The sequence below is a fragment of the Chelonia mydas genome, chromosome 12 (assembly GCF_015237465.2).
Source record: "Chelonia mydas isolate rCheMyd1 chromosome 12, rCheMyd1.pri.v2, whole genome shotgun sequence".
Classification (NCBI taxonomy): domain Eukaryota; kingdom Metazoa; phylum Chordata; order Testudines; family Cheloniidae; genus Chelonia; species Chelonia mydas.
The window spans coordinates 17,478,004-17,496,974 of NC_051252.2; the positions used below are offsets into that span (position 1 = coordinate 17,478,004).

The 18,971-nt window shown below is 40.2% G+C and overlaps 1 protein-coding gene across 1 annotated transcript in view; it reads right to left on the bottom strand.

Moving 5' to 3' along the window:
• The window catches only part of LONP2 (lon peptidase 2, peroxisomal), an 89,620-nt gene that overhangs the window by 31,495 nt on the left and 39,154 nt on the right, over positions 1-18,971 (bottom strand). The window contains exons 9-11 of the mRNA XM_037877847.2: positions 13,075-13,225; positions 11,535-11,661; positions 9,916-10,046 (exon numbers count right to left, since the gene is read on the bottom strand). Coding sequence (XP_037733775.1) covers positions 9,916-10,046; positions 11,535-11,661; positions 13,075-13,225 — 409 coding nt within the window. The remainder of the gene's footprint in view (positions 1-9,915; positions 10,047-11,534; positions 11,662-13,074; positions 13,226-18,971) is intronic.

Consider the following 18,971-nt stretch of genomic DNA (forward strand, 5'->3'; position numbering starts at 1 on the left):
TATTTAACATTATTAGATTCAATGGGAAAGGATAAACTCAAATCTTCAAAATAATTAGATGGGGAAAAGGAGAGGGAGGGATAGAATCTAGTTTGTTCAAATTTAGCCTGAAGTTAATGGAATAAAAATAAATACATACATAAACTGAAAGGATGTATGTGACAGAAGTGCCAAAGCCACGACAGGAACTTCATACTTTGTGCTGGGAACTACATTTTCTGTTCTATTATGATGACATTACTTCAGAAATAAGAATTGTAATGTTTAAGTATCTTAAAAATTTAGAACAAGCTCAACCAGAAGAGGTAGCCTGTTTTAGATTCAGACATACTCACAAATGAAACTAGAGTTGCTCTTCCAAAGCCAGCCAAGAAAGAAAGAGATTTTGTTTCGGATTCTGAATGGCTCAAGTTTAATATCTGACCCCAAATTATAAATAGTTCCTTTTACAATACCTCCTTAACTAAGAAATATAGTGCTAGATGCAGCCAATTAAGAATTTTAATGTGCAGAAACTTATTTAAAATTGTTGCATACAGATGACAGTATATACTTTAAGTTTATTATTAAACAATCCCATAAGAATAAAAGGACTGACAGGGAGTTCAGTTTTCTAGACTGCAGGGTTTTTTTTTTTTTTTTTTAGGAACACAATGAAAGTGAATAAGCGGAAGTTCTGTGCAGTTTGCTCATGCTGTACCAATAATTTCTGTCTTCTGATAAATCATCCACCCAATACTAGTTTCCACACAACAAATTTGGATAACATCAGCTAACCTGATGTTTCACAGAGATTTCTCATTATGCATGTTGACTAGAAGTGAGATGGAAACCGAAGAAAACTTGAAAATAAAATTTAAACAATATTTAATGTACCATGCACTGATTTGGTGCATGGCTACAAAAGGAGGACAAGAATTTTTTTCAAAAAAATCAGCATAAAAAACAGAGGGTTTTTGTCCTTAAATGCAAGAAGGAGAAAATGGCAACATTCTCTTCTCCTTAACTAATTTACAGTATTTACCTGCAAGAGCCCCACAGTATGAGAGACCATAGACCTGGTATTCCCTACATCCCTCCAAATTAAGAAGGAAATCCACAGAACTGCTTTATAGGTGGCAGTTAGGGTGAATTAGAAGACGGTGGTGGTTCTATCTTCCTCAACCTAAGGAGAATTTTGTGGGAAAGCTGTTTAGCACCAGTGTGTTTCATAATGCCATTCCACAGACAGTATTTTACTGTACACAGATAAGGCACATGAGATTAATTTAACAAACACTGCTATCATTGGATTGCCATGCAGTTATTATACAAGTTTAGTCTTTACTCAAAATATTCAATTATCCTCATGAAATTGATGAGGAGGTATTAGAAAAACTCAAGAGAAATTTAGGTTCAGGAAAGTGAACTGCTCAACAATTTTCCACACGTGGTCCTTAACTCATTAAATATATGTTTGCTTATGTTTTTGTACTGACCAATTCACACACAGAAAAGCATTTTTGGCTATAGCTAGCAGAGCTGTTTTATTTCCACACTCCCCCCTACATCCCGAATTAATAGGGTGAATTTAAGCACTCATGAAGGGTGCTGGATTAACGATCCTGTGGAATGAAGTTCTCTGTTGATGTAAAATTATCATGCAGGTATTACATGACTGAAAGGGTTGCAGCACTTGACTCAGATTCAGGAGATCTGGGTTAAATTCCTGAGAGCGTCACAGACATCCTGTGTGACCTTGGTCAACTAAGGATCCTCATCTCTTACTTTTTGCCTATCTTGTCCATTTAAAAACTTAAGATCTTTAGGGCAGGGACTGCCTCATAATACATGCATGTACAGTGCCTAGCACCATGGAGCCTCGATTTCAGTTGAGGCCTCTAGGCATTAGTTTGTAGTGCAAATAAATAAAATAAAAAATATAATTATTCTAAAAACAAATTCTCTTCATTAATCAATGCTTACTCTGTAAAAACAAGCTTCAAACCAACCAAATATGTAAACACCATTTCCTCTTCTTTACAAGTGCAGACTCTGAGCCCCCATAATGTCATTCATTACTTTTTTCTCCAGCTCTTTTCAGTCTGCTGGGGTTTTCAAGAATACCACAGAAGTACTTTTTCTTAAGCCTATCTGTTGCAAGGATGAAGGCCTAAATTCTTCTCAGTTACACCAGTACAGACCCAGAGTAACTCCTGTGATATCAGTGGTGCTACAACTTCAGATTTTCACTGGAGTAACAGAACAGAATTTGGATCATAAACTATTCCTTCTAAAGCAATCTTCTTCTAGTGGGTGACATCTGGACCCAACAGACAGTCTAAGTTATCTAATGCATCATTTTCTTTTGTCCAGGATTTTACTCTAAAGCTTAACTACATATTCAGATGTCATTCCACAAATGTGCTTTTTTTCTTTCAAAGGCCCAATCCTCAAACTCACACAAATACTACTCCATCTTGCAAACACACACATGCACATTTTAAGCATTTGAGTAGCTCTGCTGTCTGAAAGTTAAGCACATGTGTAAACATTTGCAGATTCAGGGCCTTAGACATTTCTCAAAAGGTTATGGTTCAATTAACTTCAATGGGAGTATGTTCATATGAGTAAGGGTTGGTTGCAGGATCAGCCCTCAGGTTTGCACGGTATTTTTAAAAGTTGGACATGAACATCTGATAGCAGAAAGTGGCTCAGAATCAATAAAATATTTCAATTTGTTTTACAATTATTCGTTTAAGGATATTCTGGTCTTGGTGTCATGCTTTATACAACACCCCAACACATTTTTGATTTTGATGTCATGCAAGAAAGTATTGACAAAATGAAACACTAAACGACAAATAGTTTGTTCACACAACCAACTTTTTTGACAGCATCTGGGCTACTCTGGCCTACATAAGAAAAAAAACCCCAACAAACAAAACCAAGAGATTTGGGAAGCAAACCAAGCATTACATTTTTCTAAGATTCCTTAAGTATATTAACTACAGTGCAACTTTATTCAAAACTTACAAGTGCCCGCAGCTATACCACCTTGGGATTTACTCTCAGACTGAATGAGCCAGCTCCCCAGCACAGTGTTTAAGGAGGCCCTTTGCTGCTTGCAGTGCTGTTTTTTTGGGACAGGATATAAAACAGAAGCCCTCACCACTTTTGCAAGAAAAGGGATGTTAGCCCAAGTGTTCTAAGTTCCCATACACACTACAAAAACCACCATGTTTGTGACCCAAACATTTAACAAACAGATTAAGATTTTAGCCCTTTCTTGAATTCTCATCTCTTAACACTGAATGCGTTACTTATCACCTCAGAAATGTAGCACTTACAGATGTATTTTACAAGAGAGTTTGGCAACAGAGTGTTTTTATTAAACACACAAAATTCAATTAGTAGTTTAAAATAATTTGCTAAGTGACAATGGTAATGATGGTGCATTGCGTACTCATTAAAAGTATCATTAATTAAGTAAAATCAGATTAGATAGTTACCATAGCAAAAAATCCAAACTCAGGCTAGGAGCAAAAGTTCGAACATAATATAATAAGAACTTTATTATACAATTACCAATGTTCCTACTAATGTTCAGATACAAGCTCTTTTAAGAAGAGAATTATATTATTTTGTTTAACTGATGTTAAGGAAATGTATGTTCACCTGACAGACTGAATAAAAGAAAATCAAAACAAAAATACAGATAATATATATTTTTAAAATTGATGACATGCTTCAGAAAATACAGCTGGGTATAAATACATTAATAGTACAAAATAAACCCCATATTTTAAAGATGAGTGCACCATTTTGATTCTAGATTAGCAAAGATCAACTTTAAGTCCCACCTGCCTTCCAAACTCCTTTTCATTATTCTGTGTTTGCCTGCTGCCACTTTAGACCCCACAAAGACAACTGTTCACAGCTCAGTGATTTTGGGTCTGCTCCAAATAGTGTGTCAACCAAAAATACTAGTGTTTCACCCTGTTTTGAAGCGTATAGCTTGCAATTACTTTTCTAGCTGGCAGGAGCTGCAAGTCCAGCACTAATTTTACACTGTAAATAACTCCCTTACTGGATTACTTCAACTTTCTAATACAACTCCTTTTTTGTTCTGCAAACTAACAGTAAATAATTCATAATATATGATGTTATTAAGCTAGTTTTTAACTGTTTCATTAGAAGTTGTGATAATCAGGGTCCAGACACCACAAGGGAGAACAGAAGATTTAATCCCCCCAGAAATAAGCAGTTAAACCAACTGATAGCATACTGTGTTATTTAACTGTAAGAATATATTGAGTAAAATCTTTTATGAACGCCTGTAATGCAATGAACTTACTAGTCATTATGAGATATCTATACAGGTTATGGTTGTGAAGGTGTGTGTGCATATATAGAAAATTGTAACTGTGGTACAACTTTACAAAAACTGTAAAGCCTGAGGTTATGTTTATTTTCTACGTAACTTATATATGTTTGCTCTCCCCCTACTATTTCATCTTTGAATCTGTGGTTTTTCTATTAAATAAACTTTACTATTTTTATCCCAAGCAGATCTCTAGTGTACAAACTGTGTGGAATGTGAATGCCAAAGGGAACTGATATTTGGGTGGCCGGTTTCATGCCTTGCGGGGTGATGAACCAGAGGGGAATGGTCTGAGTATCTTGTACTTAAAAATTCAGGGAGAACATATTTGGTGAGACCTGATACTGGACGGGATGTTGGTGTCACCCTGAAAAGAGTAACTAGGCTAGTGAGAGCCAGGGTTAGACCTTTTGCTTGTGGGAAGGCTTTTGGTGTCAGGGTACTGAATCATAGCTGCACGGCACAAAGGCACCCAAAGTTACAGGGCAACTGATGACAGAATCCCTTATTGATCTGGGTGGATCCCAAAACATCACAGACGCCTTGAAAAATAATGAAACATTTTTCATGAATCCAGAACTTACAGAGGCCCTGGGAATTTTCTGCCTTCCTCTGCAGCGAGGGGCACAGGTCACTTGTGTGATTATTACTGGTATTTCTTATCCAAGGGATATTATTTCAGAAGCAAAAATAAATGGTGAGAAGACATGAAAAAACTCTTAAAAACCCTATGAATGAGCAGCTGATTTTAATATTTACTACTGGATAGAGACATTTTAAGGAGGATATATTTTTATTAGAGGGGCAGTGTGGTTTAGTGAATAAAGCAGTTGGGTGGGAATCAAGATACCCGAGTTCTATTCCCAGCTCGGCCATTGGCCTGCAAGCTGACCTTGGACAAGTCATTTCACTTTTCTGTGCCTCCATTTTCCATTTGTAAAATGAGGATAATGGTACTTACCTTCTTTGTAAATAACATTGAGATCTACTGATGAAAACTGTTATACAGGAGCAAGGTATTATTGTGAGTGGTAAAGCTATTATGCTACTTAGCAATCTAGGAAGAAAGCAAAAATTTCTCCAGAGAAACAGAAAAGTGGCAAAGAGATAAAGCCACGAGGCATGCAGTAAAGCCCACTGAAGGTCTACTTTTTACAACGTTTTTCTACCATATCCCTATTGGAAAGATGACATTCAACACAGACACAAAATGCCTGCTCTCAAAGCTTCATCATCCTGTCCCACTGCAAAGACGCAACCAAACTTTATTTGTACTTCCTCTTACAAAGGGATGTTGAAGTAAAGAACATAAAACAATTTTAAATAAAACAAAAAGAGAGGACACAGTCAGAACAAAATATTAAAGACTTTACAGGGGTTGGTGTCACCCTCTAGTCCAGTTTGAGAGGAAAAATTGTCACAATGCCAGCGGCTGGCAATAGCTGCATCAACATCACTAGTGCCAATGGAAAACTAAGTAGTAAAAAAAAGCCTGGAAATTAGATAAAAGTTCAAGCAGTTTGAGTTAATCATATGTTTCAACTACTGTAAGAGTAGTATTCTCTCCCATCCTGCCCCGAGCCTGCATTCACTGCAGAATGGTTTCTCCTGTGCAATTTACTCTGACAACTTCCACCACCTTGATTTGTCTAAACGCTTATAGCTGGAATCCAAAAAGCAAAGAAGTTTTAAGAACCAAAAGAAATTAAAACAAAATACCCTGCTGATAATACTTGACAGGCTTGTAATCTGCTCTTATCTGAGTAAATGGCTTGCCAAAAATAAAGGTTGCTCTCTCCCTCTTCCATTGTTCAGCCTCAATATACTCTAGTCTAGATAAACTCTCTTTTCAGTAACAAAGCAGACGGGCAGGTATTGAAGTTTTTTAAAATAGCGAAAAAAATATTGATAGTACTGCTAATATGAATACTGAAATGCTTTAAAAAACTGATTTTTTTTCCTTTCTCAAATAAGACAGATAGGATAATCACAGACTGTTTTAGGTTTCCAGCTATTCCACAGCTACAACTTGTACCTTGTATAACTTCCATCTGTGGTTATTGCTTTTGGTCCTAATTAGTCTATCTGCTATCATAAATGACAAACAAACAGTTGGCTAAGAAAGACGTTTGGAGAAAAACGGACTCTTAGCAAGATGTCAGGTAGTGGACAAGCACATGACTAACGGCAAGCTATTATTAATTTCCAAAGCCTGAGAAAAATGCTAGCATAATAGTGAAGTGAGAGCAAATTTATAGACAGAAATCGTTTTCAAGCTCTCACCAATTCTCTTATCAAGTATTTGTATAGTCATCTCTAAAATTATCAGAGTTTACTACAGAAAAGAATGCTGAGACAATGACTGTATACATCACTTGGAAAGCCAAATTTACTGACTCAAATCTGATTTATTTTCATATTCTTCATGCTACTTTTCCATGACAGACCAATTCACACTTTTTTTTTTTTCCAATAAAAAGGGTTCTACCAGGCATGAATAATGGTTACCAGAAAAAATATTTTTATATTATATATATATAAAATGCACTTTATTCTTGAGATGCAAAACCCCTGTTATAGCACACCTGGAAAACTACCACATTTCTAAGCCAAATCCTGTTGTTCTTATTTAGGAAATACTACCACAGAGATCAGTGTTTTGCTTGAAGCAAGACCGCAAGATCTGACCCATATATGATACCTTTACAATGTGGCAGAGCTCTACTAGGACACAAGTTCAGAGTACTGCAAATTTCTCTCATGATCTATGGAGAGCTGACTTCAGCTCTGCCACAAGTGCAAGTCGAGCTCAGAGGTCGGCAATCTTTCAGAAGTGGTGTGCCGAGTCTTCATTTATTCACTTTAAGGTTTCGCGTGCCAGTGATACATTTTAATGTTTTTCAGAAGGTCTCTCTCTATAAGTCTATATATTATATAACTAAACTATTGTCATATGTAAAGTAAACAAGGTTTTCAAAATGTTTAAGAAGCTTCAATTAAATTAAAATGCTGATCTTATGCTGCCGGCCCGCTCAGCCCGCTGCCAGCCTGGTGTTCCATTCACCTAGGCTGGCAGCAGGCTGGGTGAGGCCTGCGGCCAGGACCCTGGCTGCAAGGGGCCGGCAGTCAGAACCTCAGACCGGCAGTGGGCTGAGCAGGGCCGGTGGCTGGGACCCCAGACCAGCAGTGGGCTGAGCTGCCACTCAGCCCACTGCCAGTCTGGGGTTCCGTCCACCGGCTCCTGACAGCCAGGGTCCCGGCTGCCGGCCCCGCTCAGCCCGCTGCCAGTCTGGGATCCCGGCCCTGCCCACATAGAATGGGTACCTACCTTCTCCCTGGTTCTAGCCCATTCCCTTCCTCTCTCTCTCTGCACTGAGCTGAGGGTGGGAGTGCACTGAGCACAGGGCTGGGGGTGAAGGAGCAAGCTGGGGGCTGGGGTGCAAGGTCTGGCCAGGAGCTAGAATGAGGAAGAGGGCGCAGGGTTGGGGCAGGAGGTTTGGGTGTGGAGTGCCTAGCTGGACAGCTCCCATTTGGTGCGAGGGTCCAGGTGGGAATGTGTGTGCATGTTGGGGGGGTGCAGGAGCTCCCGTTTGGTGCTCAGGGTGGGGGTGGGAATGTGGGGGGTGCAAGAGTCAGGGCATTGGGTGTGGGGGGCTGTGTATGTGTGGGGGTGCAAGGGTCAGGGCAGGGGGCTGGGGGTGTGTGAGGAGGGTGCAGAAGTCAGAGCTGGGGTCGTGGGGGGATGCAGGAGATCAGGGCAGAGGGTGCTCCCAGCCCCCTACCCAGAGTGGCTCACGGCAGGGGGCTGGAGGAGATATGCCCTGATTCCACCTGCCTTCCCCAAGGCCCCATCCCACCTCTTCTCCGCCTCCTCCCCGGAGTAGCGACCGCACTGCAGCTCCGCTTCTCCCCCTCCCTTGCAAGGGCCATCAGCTGATCGGCGGCAGGGAGGGAGAGGAGGAGGGGCAGGAACCCAGCACACTGGGGGAAGAGCCAGGGGAGTGGGGAGCCTGCCTGCCATGCAGCAGCAGCCGGCAGGACCAAGCTTCTTCCTTCTTCACCCTGTCCCCGCGGGGGGGGGGGGGGGGGGCGCTCGGGGGGTGGCGGAGGCTGGAGAAGAGCAGGCGGGGGCGGGTAGGATTTTTAATGGAATGCTGCTGCCTGCCGGGGTCCTGGCCGCTAGCCCTGCTCAGCCCACTGCCGGCCTGGGTTCGACAGCGGGCTGAGCGGGGCTGGCGGCTGGGACCTGGGAGGCAGCAGCGTGTCATTAAAAATCGACTCCCGTGCTGTCTTTGGCACGCGTGCCACAGGTTGCCAACCCCTGGTCTAGCTCATTAACCTACTGCACCTGCCTAACACTCAGAACATTTCATACCAATAAAACAAATTTAATTACCAGTGTTTAATTGAATTTGGTGAACTTCTGCTATGCCAACGAAACAGCGGAGTGAGGAGTACCAATTTGTGTTAAAAGTTTGTCGTTTACTATTCCAGCACAGTAACAAGATACTACTGCAGCAGTATGATGTTAACTACCCTAAACTTCTGTGTATTTTAGTACAGCAATAACTTTTCACAAAGAGACATTACAACTGATTGTTAACAGGTTAACAGTTGTGTGGGTTGCAGGGAACGATAAATCACTATCTTCTGTATAAATGGAAAATAACTATAGACTTGATAAAGCTGAAAGAAGTTACTAAAGTTCTCAGAGACCAATATAGAGTACTACTATACGCCTGGATCAAATAAAAAGAATCCCAGTACTTACAAAATGCAGAACAATTTCATTTCCACACTAACAAGACTTTGTCTCTGAGGGGGAAAAAATCCTTGGCTTCCTCCAGATATCTAACGTAATAAAATGTCAAATACAAACTCTTGATCACTGAAGTGTCACTTCCTAGGGTTAGGAGGACACTGTTTCAACTTATCAGCCTCACCAAGAGCCCTCTTCTGTGACAGATGTATTGTCTCCTTAAAGAAGCATACAAAAACCCTCAACATCTCAGTGTCTACAAGCGCACACTCACATGTCAGTAGCGGCCAGATAACAGCACTACTGTGAGACAGTTATGAACTGGCAGAGTGTTCTGGGTATAGAGATGGAACAATAAATAAAAAACTTCACAAAAATTAGAACCAGGCCATAGTTCAATCTTTGGTTGAAAAGTTTACTTTCCATGAAGAGCAAAAAGGGATGCGTGAAAGTTTGTTTACATTAACAACCTGATTTGAGTGACTGAAAACCATATACAAATTTAATCACAGATATTGGAGATGAAAAAGGCCTATTTTGTTACCCAGTTAATCTTCCTAGCAGAGTGGGATTGTGCCCTACAACACATGTTCCAGGACCTGATTCACCACGAGTCACTCCAGTTTTCAAAGGTGTTATTCCATTGAAAAGCATTTTAAAACAATGCAGTTACAGAGACATAAAACTCTATAGAGTAAGACAGTGGTGAATCAGGCCCCTAGTACTGGAGGCACTTCTCAAACATACCACCATGAATCTACTTCCTGATGAAGTACGGAAAAGGAACACAAACCTTCTTCAGTCACTTCAGAGCGATCTGGCTTTGTCTCCTTGTGGTGTCCTTCTGCCACTTTCACAGCCACTGCTCTGCAAATAGCTCCAAATTTCCGATCCAAAGAGCGGACTCCTGCCTCTCTAGTATATCTACCAGAAGGAAAATATTTTACTCTAGATTAAAGTCTATAAAGCAGAGTATCATCAATGCTTGTTTCACTTAAACACATCAACTCCCCCCCCCGCCCCATCCTATTGCTCTATAGATACATTTTCAATGGTAGCTTTTTCTTTGTTTCTAGTTCAAAAGATTTTTCTGAAGATGCTGGAACATCCCTAATCTGAGCAGGGAAAGGGAGAAAGGAGCACCTGTGTCTGACACCTACTCAGAAAATCTGCACCAGTACTGGGGAAGACAGCAGAGGAAAACACAGCAGACCTGTGACCAACTCTTGATGCAAGAGACCAGGAGCTGTTTCAGGGAAGGTAGGGAGGAAACATTTTCTCCCAAGTAAGGAATACGCTGCTGGGGAAGAAATGGGAAGAGCACTTGTGACATCCCTCAAACAGGAACTTCGGGCAGAAGATCAAACTTACCTTTCAAAGAAAGTGGTGGAGATGGGGGGTGGAGGTGCAAGGGAGCTCACTATCTATGTTATTGACCATGGTCTACAGTGCTCCAGGCTGCTGCCCTCTGCAAGACTTCCTTTGCACTTCCTACCTGGCATTCTTTTGATCTGCCACTCAGAGGAAGGAGAGAGGAGATCAGGTCTTCTCACACACCCCAGATCATCCTCTCCAGTCCCTGTCATGGCCTCTCTCCTCTTTCTGCAGTGTAAAGTGGGTAGTGTAGCCTGCTACCTTCTCTACCATTTATGCAGGCCAATGTGGAGTGATCTTCTGTATCGCTCCACCCTCGTGCAAAATTTTCATCTCCAGAAGTATGTGTGTAGTTTTTGCGCACCCCTAAACATAGGGACTGTGATCATCCCTCATCCTTGAGTGGCGTGCGCAAAGCTGAGGTGGGAGGTAGGTTCCTTGTACCATCCTATCCCATCTGTGTTGCTGGTCCTAGTGCAGGTGCAATTTTAATATCCAAAACAAGTCAAGAAATTCAAAGTTATGTAGCCCACAGCAACCCCCTAACTTAATCCCCTTATGGATATATGTTCTATTCTGTATTAATTTTATAACCTTAATATATATCTGGAGCATTTTGCATCAGTGGTATTAAAAATAGTGGAAAATTATGTACATGACTTTCTAATATTTAAACTTTTATTTTTTTTTGTAAACCATGTTTCTACAAACATGCAACAGGTAGTGGATTAAGACAGTGGTTCTTTACACTGGTGACACTGACAAGGATTTTCCAACCTAGGCATAAACAAATCTTCAGCTAAAACAAAAAGCAGCAGGTGACCTGCTAGAAGCAAGTTTATAAACAATTGTGCATATTGTGACACTATGACAGCAAAACAACTGGAATATTCTATGCCATTAACTATTCAGTTTACAAAGGAATCCCTTCCTCACGAATCTTGTGGAAATGCTTTATGGTGTCACATTAAAAAATTTCTATTAATGTACCACAAGGAAAGTAATCGAGAGCCTAAAAGTAGCGAACAGCACATTTACCTGGTGATGATGTCCAGAGTAGTTACTTGTGGAATCTGAATCTGCTGAGGAGTCAACCCATGCTGTTCTAGCTGTTTAGGGATCAAGTGTCTATGTGCAATTTCTATCTTCTCTTCTTGTGTATATCCTTCAAAAGAAAGCATTTCATTCATCTTCTTACCTATACTGTACCAGGACATCAAACTTCTTACTAAATTAAATGAAAAACTGAGAAAATTTAACAAAGTAAGGAGTTAGTTTACTGAATTATATTCAAAAATCACTCTCAAACTCAAATAATCCCAGGAGTCAAGGTGAATTGTTTGTCCAGCTAGACAGTTGTTTTAAATTTCCAAAGCATACTCTGTAAAAATTGCTGATTTTTGCTTAGATCAGGCCTTGGATTGAGAGACTCCAAAGGTTTGGTTTCTGCCATGCCAGATGGAATGAACAATCAATGAAAGCAGAAAATGCTTCTGAAGTATATTATGGGGAAACTTCACATCTGTCCATATGCTCTATAGTTACTCTGCTGATAATACGAGAACAATCATTTATTTATTTACTATGATCATCCAGGGCATAATTTTGAAAAAAGCCTCTAATTTCACAGGCACAGTCAATTACTGGTGTAACTATGTTTACATAGTATGTTTATGGAATGATATGTTATATACAACAAACATAATTGAATCAGACATCTATCTGATTTTTGGTTACAAGTAGCTCTTACACATTCAAGTTTGGCAGCTGGATATCAGAATTATCTTCATTCAAACCTACAAGATTTCAGATGCAAAATCAGATCCCAATCCTGCAAACATGCACATGCGAGAGTTTACTCACCCAAACAATTCTACTGGGATTTATATGAGTAAAGTTATGCACATGTGAATTTGCTGGATTGAGGTCTTAGAGGGTAAACTGAGACTCTCTTAAAAATTGGCTCTGTATTGCCATGTAAAAAGTATCAGAATGTAAAACGTAACAAAAATAAAACCACCAAGAGATTCCTTTCCCCACAAGAATTAGTGGGCACTCAGGAGGAGCTTTTTCTGTGTAGATCAGTGCACATTTCAATGTAGTATTTAGCTGTACACATCCACAGATCTGTGGCCGGCTAGAATTTAATGGATGTCACTATGATCCCTGCTGTGGCCATTCAACATGGACAGAACTCCAATCTTCCTGCTGCAAAGCAAAAACTCTCTCTTGAAGATCTTGTGAAGAAACTATTAGCTGACAGCAGGATAGGACAGATACACATCAATCCATTCATTAAAGTTCTTCACAGACTGCACAGTACTGCATCTGTCACAAACTATGTCACCTACTTAGGCCTAGATTTTCAAAAGTGAAACCTTGAACATCCACCACACTGAAAATCAGGACCTCTGACAGTGTCTCAAGATGGACACCCAAAAATGGAGGCAATCAAATTAATTAGTTGCTGTAGAAAGTCTTGGCAACGGATTCTAATTTTCTGTGGTGCTAGTCTTATAAGAGTACATTTTTTTGAAGGGAAAAAGCAATCATTTTAGTCAAAGCACTTAAGTGTTACCTGGAACCTGAATGACCTCCATTCTGTCCAACAGAGCTGGTGGGATGGTAGCAGTAGTGTTGGCTGTGGCTATAAAAAGGACTTGGGATAGGTCAAAGGCTACATTTAAGTAGTGATCGGTGAAGCTATGATTTTGTTCCGGATCCAAGACCTTAAAAAGAGTGAACACAAAAATAATGCAGTTGATTCATTTCAAAAAACAAAACACCACCACATATATGCTTTTATTTATCTATCTATCTCCTATGTGCTATTCGTACTGAAAGCATGCTTTCCCATTGTATGTCTGTGTAAGGCATGCAGTACCAGGCCCTAAATGTAATTCCTGATCTCTGACATCCTGCTCATCTGTTTTAGTTATTTACTACGAGATTCTATACTGCATGGAAAAAAACTGCAATAGAAATCCCTTAATAAAACTTGTCTTTAATTTAGAGTATTGACAGCAGACAAACACCACAAACTACTGAAAGGTGAACTCTGTACAGTACAGACTGTGTATTATGATTGCCAAAGCCTTCTAAACTCATCCAGTTTACTTCAGCTCAGTTCCACTGGAGTTGCTAGAAGCATTTCAAAATTAACTTATTTAAAATCTCTTATATTAGAGCTTTTATATGCATTACTCTTCATATTCCTGTATGGTCAACCCTGCCTTTTTTAAATGGTTATATAAGCCTCAACCATTTTCTTAAAGTTCATGCTGATTCTGCCTGCAGGCTTCATATTACACAATGCCAGCAACAGCATCAAGCATTCCAGTGAACAAGGCTCTGGTGAGGCCACTGACACCAGAAATTAAGAACTGCCTTCAGTCTTCAGGTTAGTATTCCTCTCATGAGACTGCACATATTACGCAAATCACTGTAATCCACCTAATACCACAGCCAAGGGATTACCTTTCAAGTTATACTCTGAAGAAGTGAAGGGTTCCACATACTGTTATTCAGAGTATTTATAATGTCTGAAACATTTATACCGGTAGAACAAAGACTCCTCTTAAAATCTCTGCTTATAGAGAAGCCTCCCCTCAAGAAATGTAACAAAACATAGACTCTTTTTTCATTGTTTTTAAAGAAATGAAGACGTCTTCATTTCTCCACATCTATCACTCAGCCTAAATATAGAGGAACACTCCAGCAGTTAAGTCCTTTTTTCCTACAGAAATTTACTATCAAGTTAAAGTTCACTGTATCAGGAATTTTCATTTGCACTTAAAATTAATTCAAAAGTAGTCAGTCAGTTTATAGTGTGAAAGTTAAGTGGGATCCTCTCTATTTCAAAAGTCTTAACCTAGAACTAAGCTTTAAAGAACATACCATTTGCTTATGGCAAAAAGCTTGAGACTGCTCTAGCTTTTTTCCTAATATGCCAATATTAAAAAACTTGGAAATTCAAATTTAATCTCCCACATCACATTTAAATAAACGAAAATTCCACACATTCAAAAGCGTACAAATGCAAAGTTAAAATCATCCAAAGAATATTAACTCAACTCGTTACGTGGTCAGCCTTCCATCTTCTCTTCTTCCTTTTATAACACTTTTGTCAATTTATTTTCTGATCAATCAATTTTTGGTTTAGACTTTTTTCCCCCTCTTTAAACCAGTTTCAAGATGTGCTCAGGTTATGGCCAGAACATCCTAAATTTTGCAACCCCCCGATACAGTAACCATACTGCCATTAGCCTTCCAGCTTTCTGCATTTTTCCCCCCTGGGCTACCGAAAAAAAGCACAAATCATTGGTTTTGTAACTGGTTTCATAAATCTTTCCTGTGACAGATATGGCAATTTCTTGCAATATCCTGGACAAGCCTTATTGAATTAAGTTATATCTTACTGTATTAAGTGAATGTATCACTGTGGCCCAGGGATTGTATGTAATTCCATGGGCGGCCGGGGGGGGGGGGGGGGGGAGTTTGCGGGGGGAGGTGTAATTAGGCAAATTCATTCAGGCTGTAAAACCTCTGAAGGGGCACCACCATTTGGAGAGACTTGCATATACTGGTTCGAACTGGATACCCTAGAGACCAGCAGACAACAAAAGCACTTTTGGATAAATAACCTGGGTTTAAATTACCAAGAGCCTTTGCTCTGATCTAGCAAACAGACAGGACCTTCTGTCAAAGGGCAGGGCCCCAATCCACAGGGAAAGACTGGAAGGACTGACACCAACCAAAGCCCTAGTGGAGGTGTTTTCTCTGTAATGCTTTTACCTTAAGAATAAATATGCTCGCTTAAAAAGAGCTGTGTGGAATTTTTTTTTAATAACTAAGTAAAATTGCTTTCAATATGCTACTTGTCTGTTCAGGAATTTTTAAAATCAGATGGACCATAAAAAAAGATCACTGTCTGGCACCAGCACTGGATGATTTACGAATAAGGCATTGGGACCAAATTCTCTGCTGGTATAAATGGGAAACAATGCTGACATCAGTAGAATTTTGCCCATTTGCACTAGAAAATAATTTGGCTTTCTATATTTTATGGTCACTGATGACATGAACTTGTGATGACCAGGTAAGATTGTCTCAGTTTGTGATCATGCTCAAGGTGGTGCTCTGATGTAAAGTTAAGGGTGTGTTTGGATAAACTCAACAATACATTTGTACTTTTTGAATAAATTTCGGGGGCTGTAAAGTAGAATTCTTACTTTTCTTCCAAAGTTGTTTGGATGATGTAAGGGACAGATTCTTTCAACCTTAACTTTAGGTTAATAATGGTTTTTCCCCAGGGAATTTCTTTTAAAAAATATTTCAGAATTACTCTCTGCACAGACTTCCTGTATTGTTTTCAAGCCATTCGGAGACTGTGATGATCCTTGCAAACTAACCAGGGGCTGTGGCAGAGCACAGATCATGCCCTCTCCCCTCCTGTGGCGTTCCATAAGGGAGAGGCTCCCCGCACCCATAAATACATGTTTCCCCAATTCAGATTTTATAGCATACATGGAAGTGGCTGGTAATAGCTAGCTACCTATTTACATATCAAGGCCCTCAAAATTTCTAATTTAACACTCCAGAGTAGAAATTTTATGCCTGCTTCAGAGAGTCTTTATAAAGCTTTTGTATTACATATTCTTCCACACGGAAATTTCAAACATATTACGTTCTATAGACAATGGAAGTTAATTTAACAGAAATTCACTAACTTGTCTTGCATATCCCCATTACTAGAGTCCCATAGGATTGGCCTTTTCTGTAAAATGGAAAATACTGATGGATGACCATGAATTCTAATGACTAAGCCTTGTATTGGCACCACATGTCCCCTCTGTTGGTAGCATGGAAGGAAGTAAAACCACGTAAGTCCTGTGGAAGCAGTGCAAGGGATCTACATGAATGGTAGGGGCAAATAACGAAGAAAAGTACTCTACTATACTTTACTTCTCCAAATACTTGTCACCAAAGTACTCTTCACAAACTCTGTGTAGCTCATGGGTTACTTGAAAAAAAGGCTCAGGGATAGCATGGAGTAGAGGCAGGTTAAAGAAGCCCTACCAGCAATGTTTCTATTGCAAGGTAGCCCAGATTCCAAAGTAAATGGATATTAGTTAACGCTGCTCAAAACAGCATTAACTTCCTCTCTGCATTGTGTGATCCTCCATCAGAGGGGTCACAGAACAGCCACAGCCCAGGTTAACAGAAGCTGATCCAATAAAAGATATCACCTCACCCACCTTGTGTCTCATATCCTGGGACCAACACTACAACAACAACACTGCTAAATTAAAATGGAAGTTCCACACCAATTCTCAGCTAATCAAAATTAGCATCAGCGCAGTAAGCAACAAGAGAACGTCACTTATGTTCAAGTGGGCAATTGGAGAACTATTTGAGAGCAAAAGACAATTAACTTCTTGCTGGTTTAAGGCTCTCATTTCTACATGCTAATATTGGTATGTCCAGAAATTCTAGACTACCAGCACCTACAGAAAATATTTTATTGTACATTCAATGCTCTCAACATGCACAGTATTAAGATACAATAAGCACGAGCTGCACTCCTTATTTCGGCCTAATTACAATTGAAAGGGCATTCTCAACTGGAAACCAAAGGAATTTAAAAAATAACGGGGGAGGGGCGCGGCGCATGGTATGCCCAGGACAGCCACACTCTGCTCCCAGTTCTGCTCCAGCCCTGGCCCCAGCCCCAACTGCAGCTCCCCTCCCAGCCTCAGCCCCTGGTGCCAGCTTAGCATTGCAGATGCCCAGTTTTCAATCTGAAATTCAGGTCAGAAAGAGGCCTGGCAATGTCCAGTCAACATTGCTGACCGGACACTAAAAGTCCGGTTACTCACAGTAACCGGCCTCTGCTGCTTGGGGGCAGGAAGAGCAACAGCGTCTGGAGAAGCACTCAGGGATGGCTCCAGCAAGAGAGGTACTGCCGGCTCTCCCATCCTGCCCCGAGCACAGCTCCCCCTCCCCCGTTCCTGAAGTAGGGCTCCCCCTCCCCTGTCCTGCCCCACTCACCCCCTACCCCCAGAGCACAGCTTGCCCTCCCCCATCCTGCCCCACTCACCTCCCCCAGCCCTGGAGCATGGCTCCCCCACTCACTCCCCACCCTACTCACCTCCCCAACTTGGCTGCCAGAGGGCATGGACCAGGTAAGGGGGAGACATGATAGAAAAAGTTTTGGGAACACTGTTGTATAATCACATTTTTATTATTCAAAGTACTTTTCTTTCCCTTGTTGCTGTGAGAAAGATCCACACAAACAGTAGGCATCCCTCCTATAGGAAAAACCACAAAACTGTTTCAAATACACAAACTACATAAATAAACTATTTTCTCTGATCTCTTTCAGTTACAGTTACTTTGGAGGTTACTCATCACAATAGCAGGTATATAGTTTTGAAGACAGAAGTTTGATTTTTAAGTCAACAGTGGCTGTTTAGTCAGGCAAAAATACCCCTAAAATTTAAAGGATGAAGGAGCAAGGCCAGTGTTTACAAAATGAACATGAAAAGTCTGGAAAATGTATCCATTTAACCAATACCATATGTACTAAAGGTTTACGTAGTGTATGTGGTTCTGTTACAAATGTGTTTAGTACCCCTAAAGTTGCATGTGTTTGGTCTTACCAAAGGCTCATTTACTATCCTATGTATGATTTTGGTTTGATCGAAAAACAACTAAGCCAGCAAGCTCATTGATTTGACTACATCATGTATACTGAGCTTATATATTCAGATGACCTGAAATCAGCCTCTTCTGAATATTGTGACTGCAAAAATACATGTGAACCCCCACAACTTTTACGTATGAGGAGGCATTTGCACACCAAATTCAGGTAGCGTGATGTTCATTTACCCAATTCAGGTAACTAGATGTTCAACTACCCGATCTGTATGCTTTAAAACAGGCACACATATTCCTGTGAAAATGTGGCTCACGGTATTTAAATTAGGTACAGTACAGATAAGTCATTGCCATGTAGTGAGTAACTCTGACAAGGAAAACCACAATAATTTACTGCTGTTGTGAAAGAAAAACTAAAGGTTTAAATAATGAAGTGTTGGCTTCCTGTTGCTAGTATTTGTACTTAAGAATGTTAGCTGAAATTCTTGCAAGTATTTTAGCTCTCATTTGAGTAATTTATTAAACAAATACAGAATTTACAAGGATCACAGCACTATGAATATGCTGTCCTCCGTTTTTGAATTGTCTCTGAAATTAAAAGTCCATACATATGGCAATAATCCACATCTGCTTCCTACCCCACACCTGTCTACCACCTTCATTCCATCTCTCTCTCTTAAATTACTGTGCTTTTTCTTGCCACATGATAAATTACCAATGGTATGTTGACATGAAAAGTTCTCACGTTACACATAATGGAACCTATGCAACTCCTGAGCAATTGCATACTGCTGTCAAGATAATTTATCCTTCGCA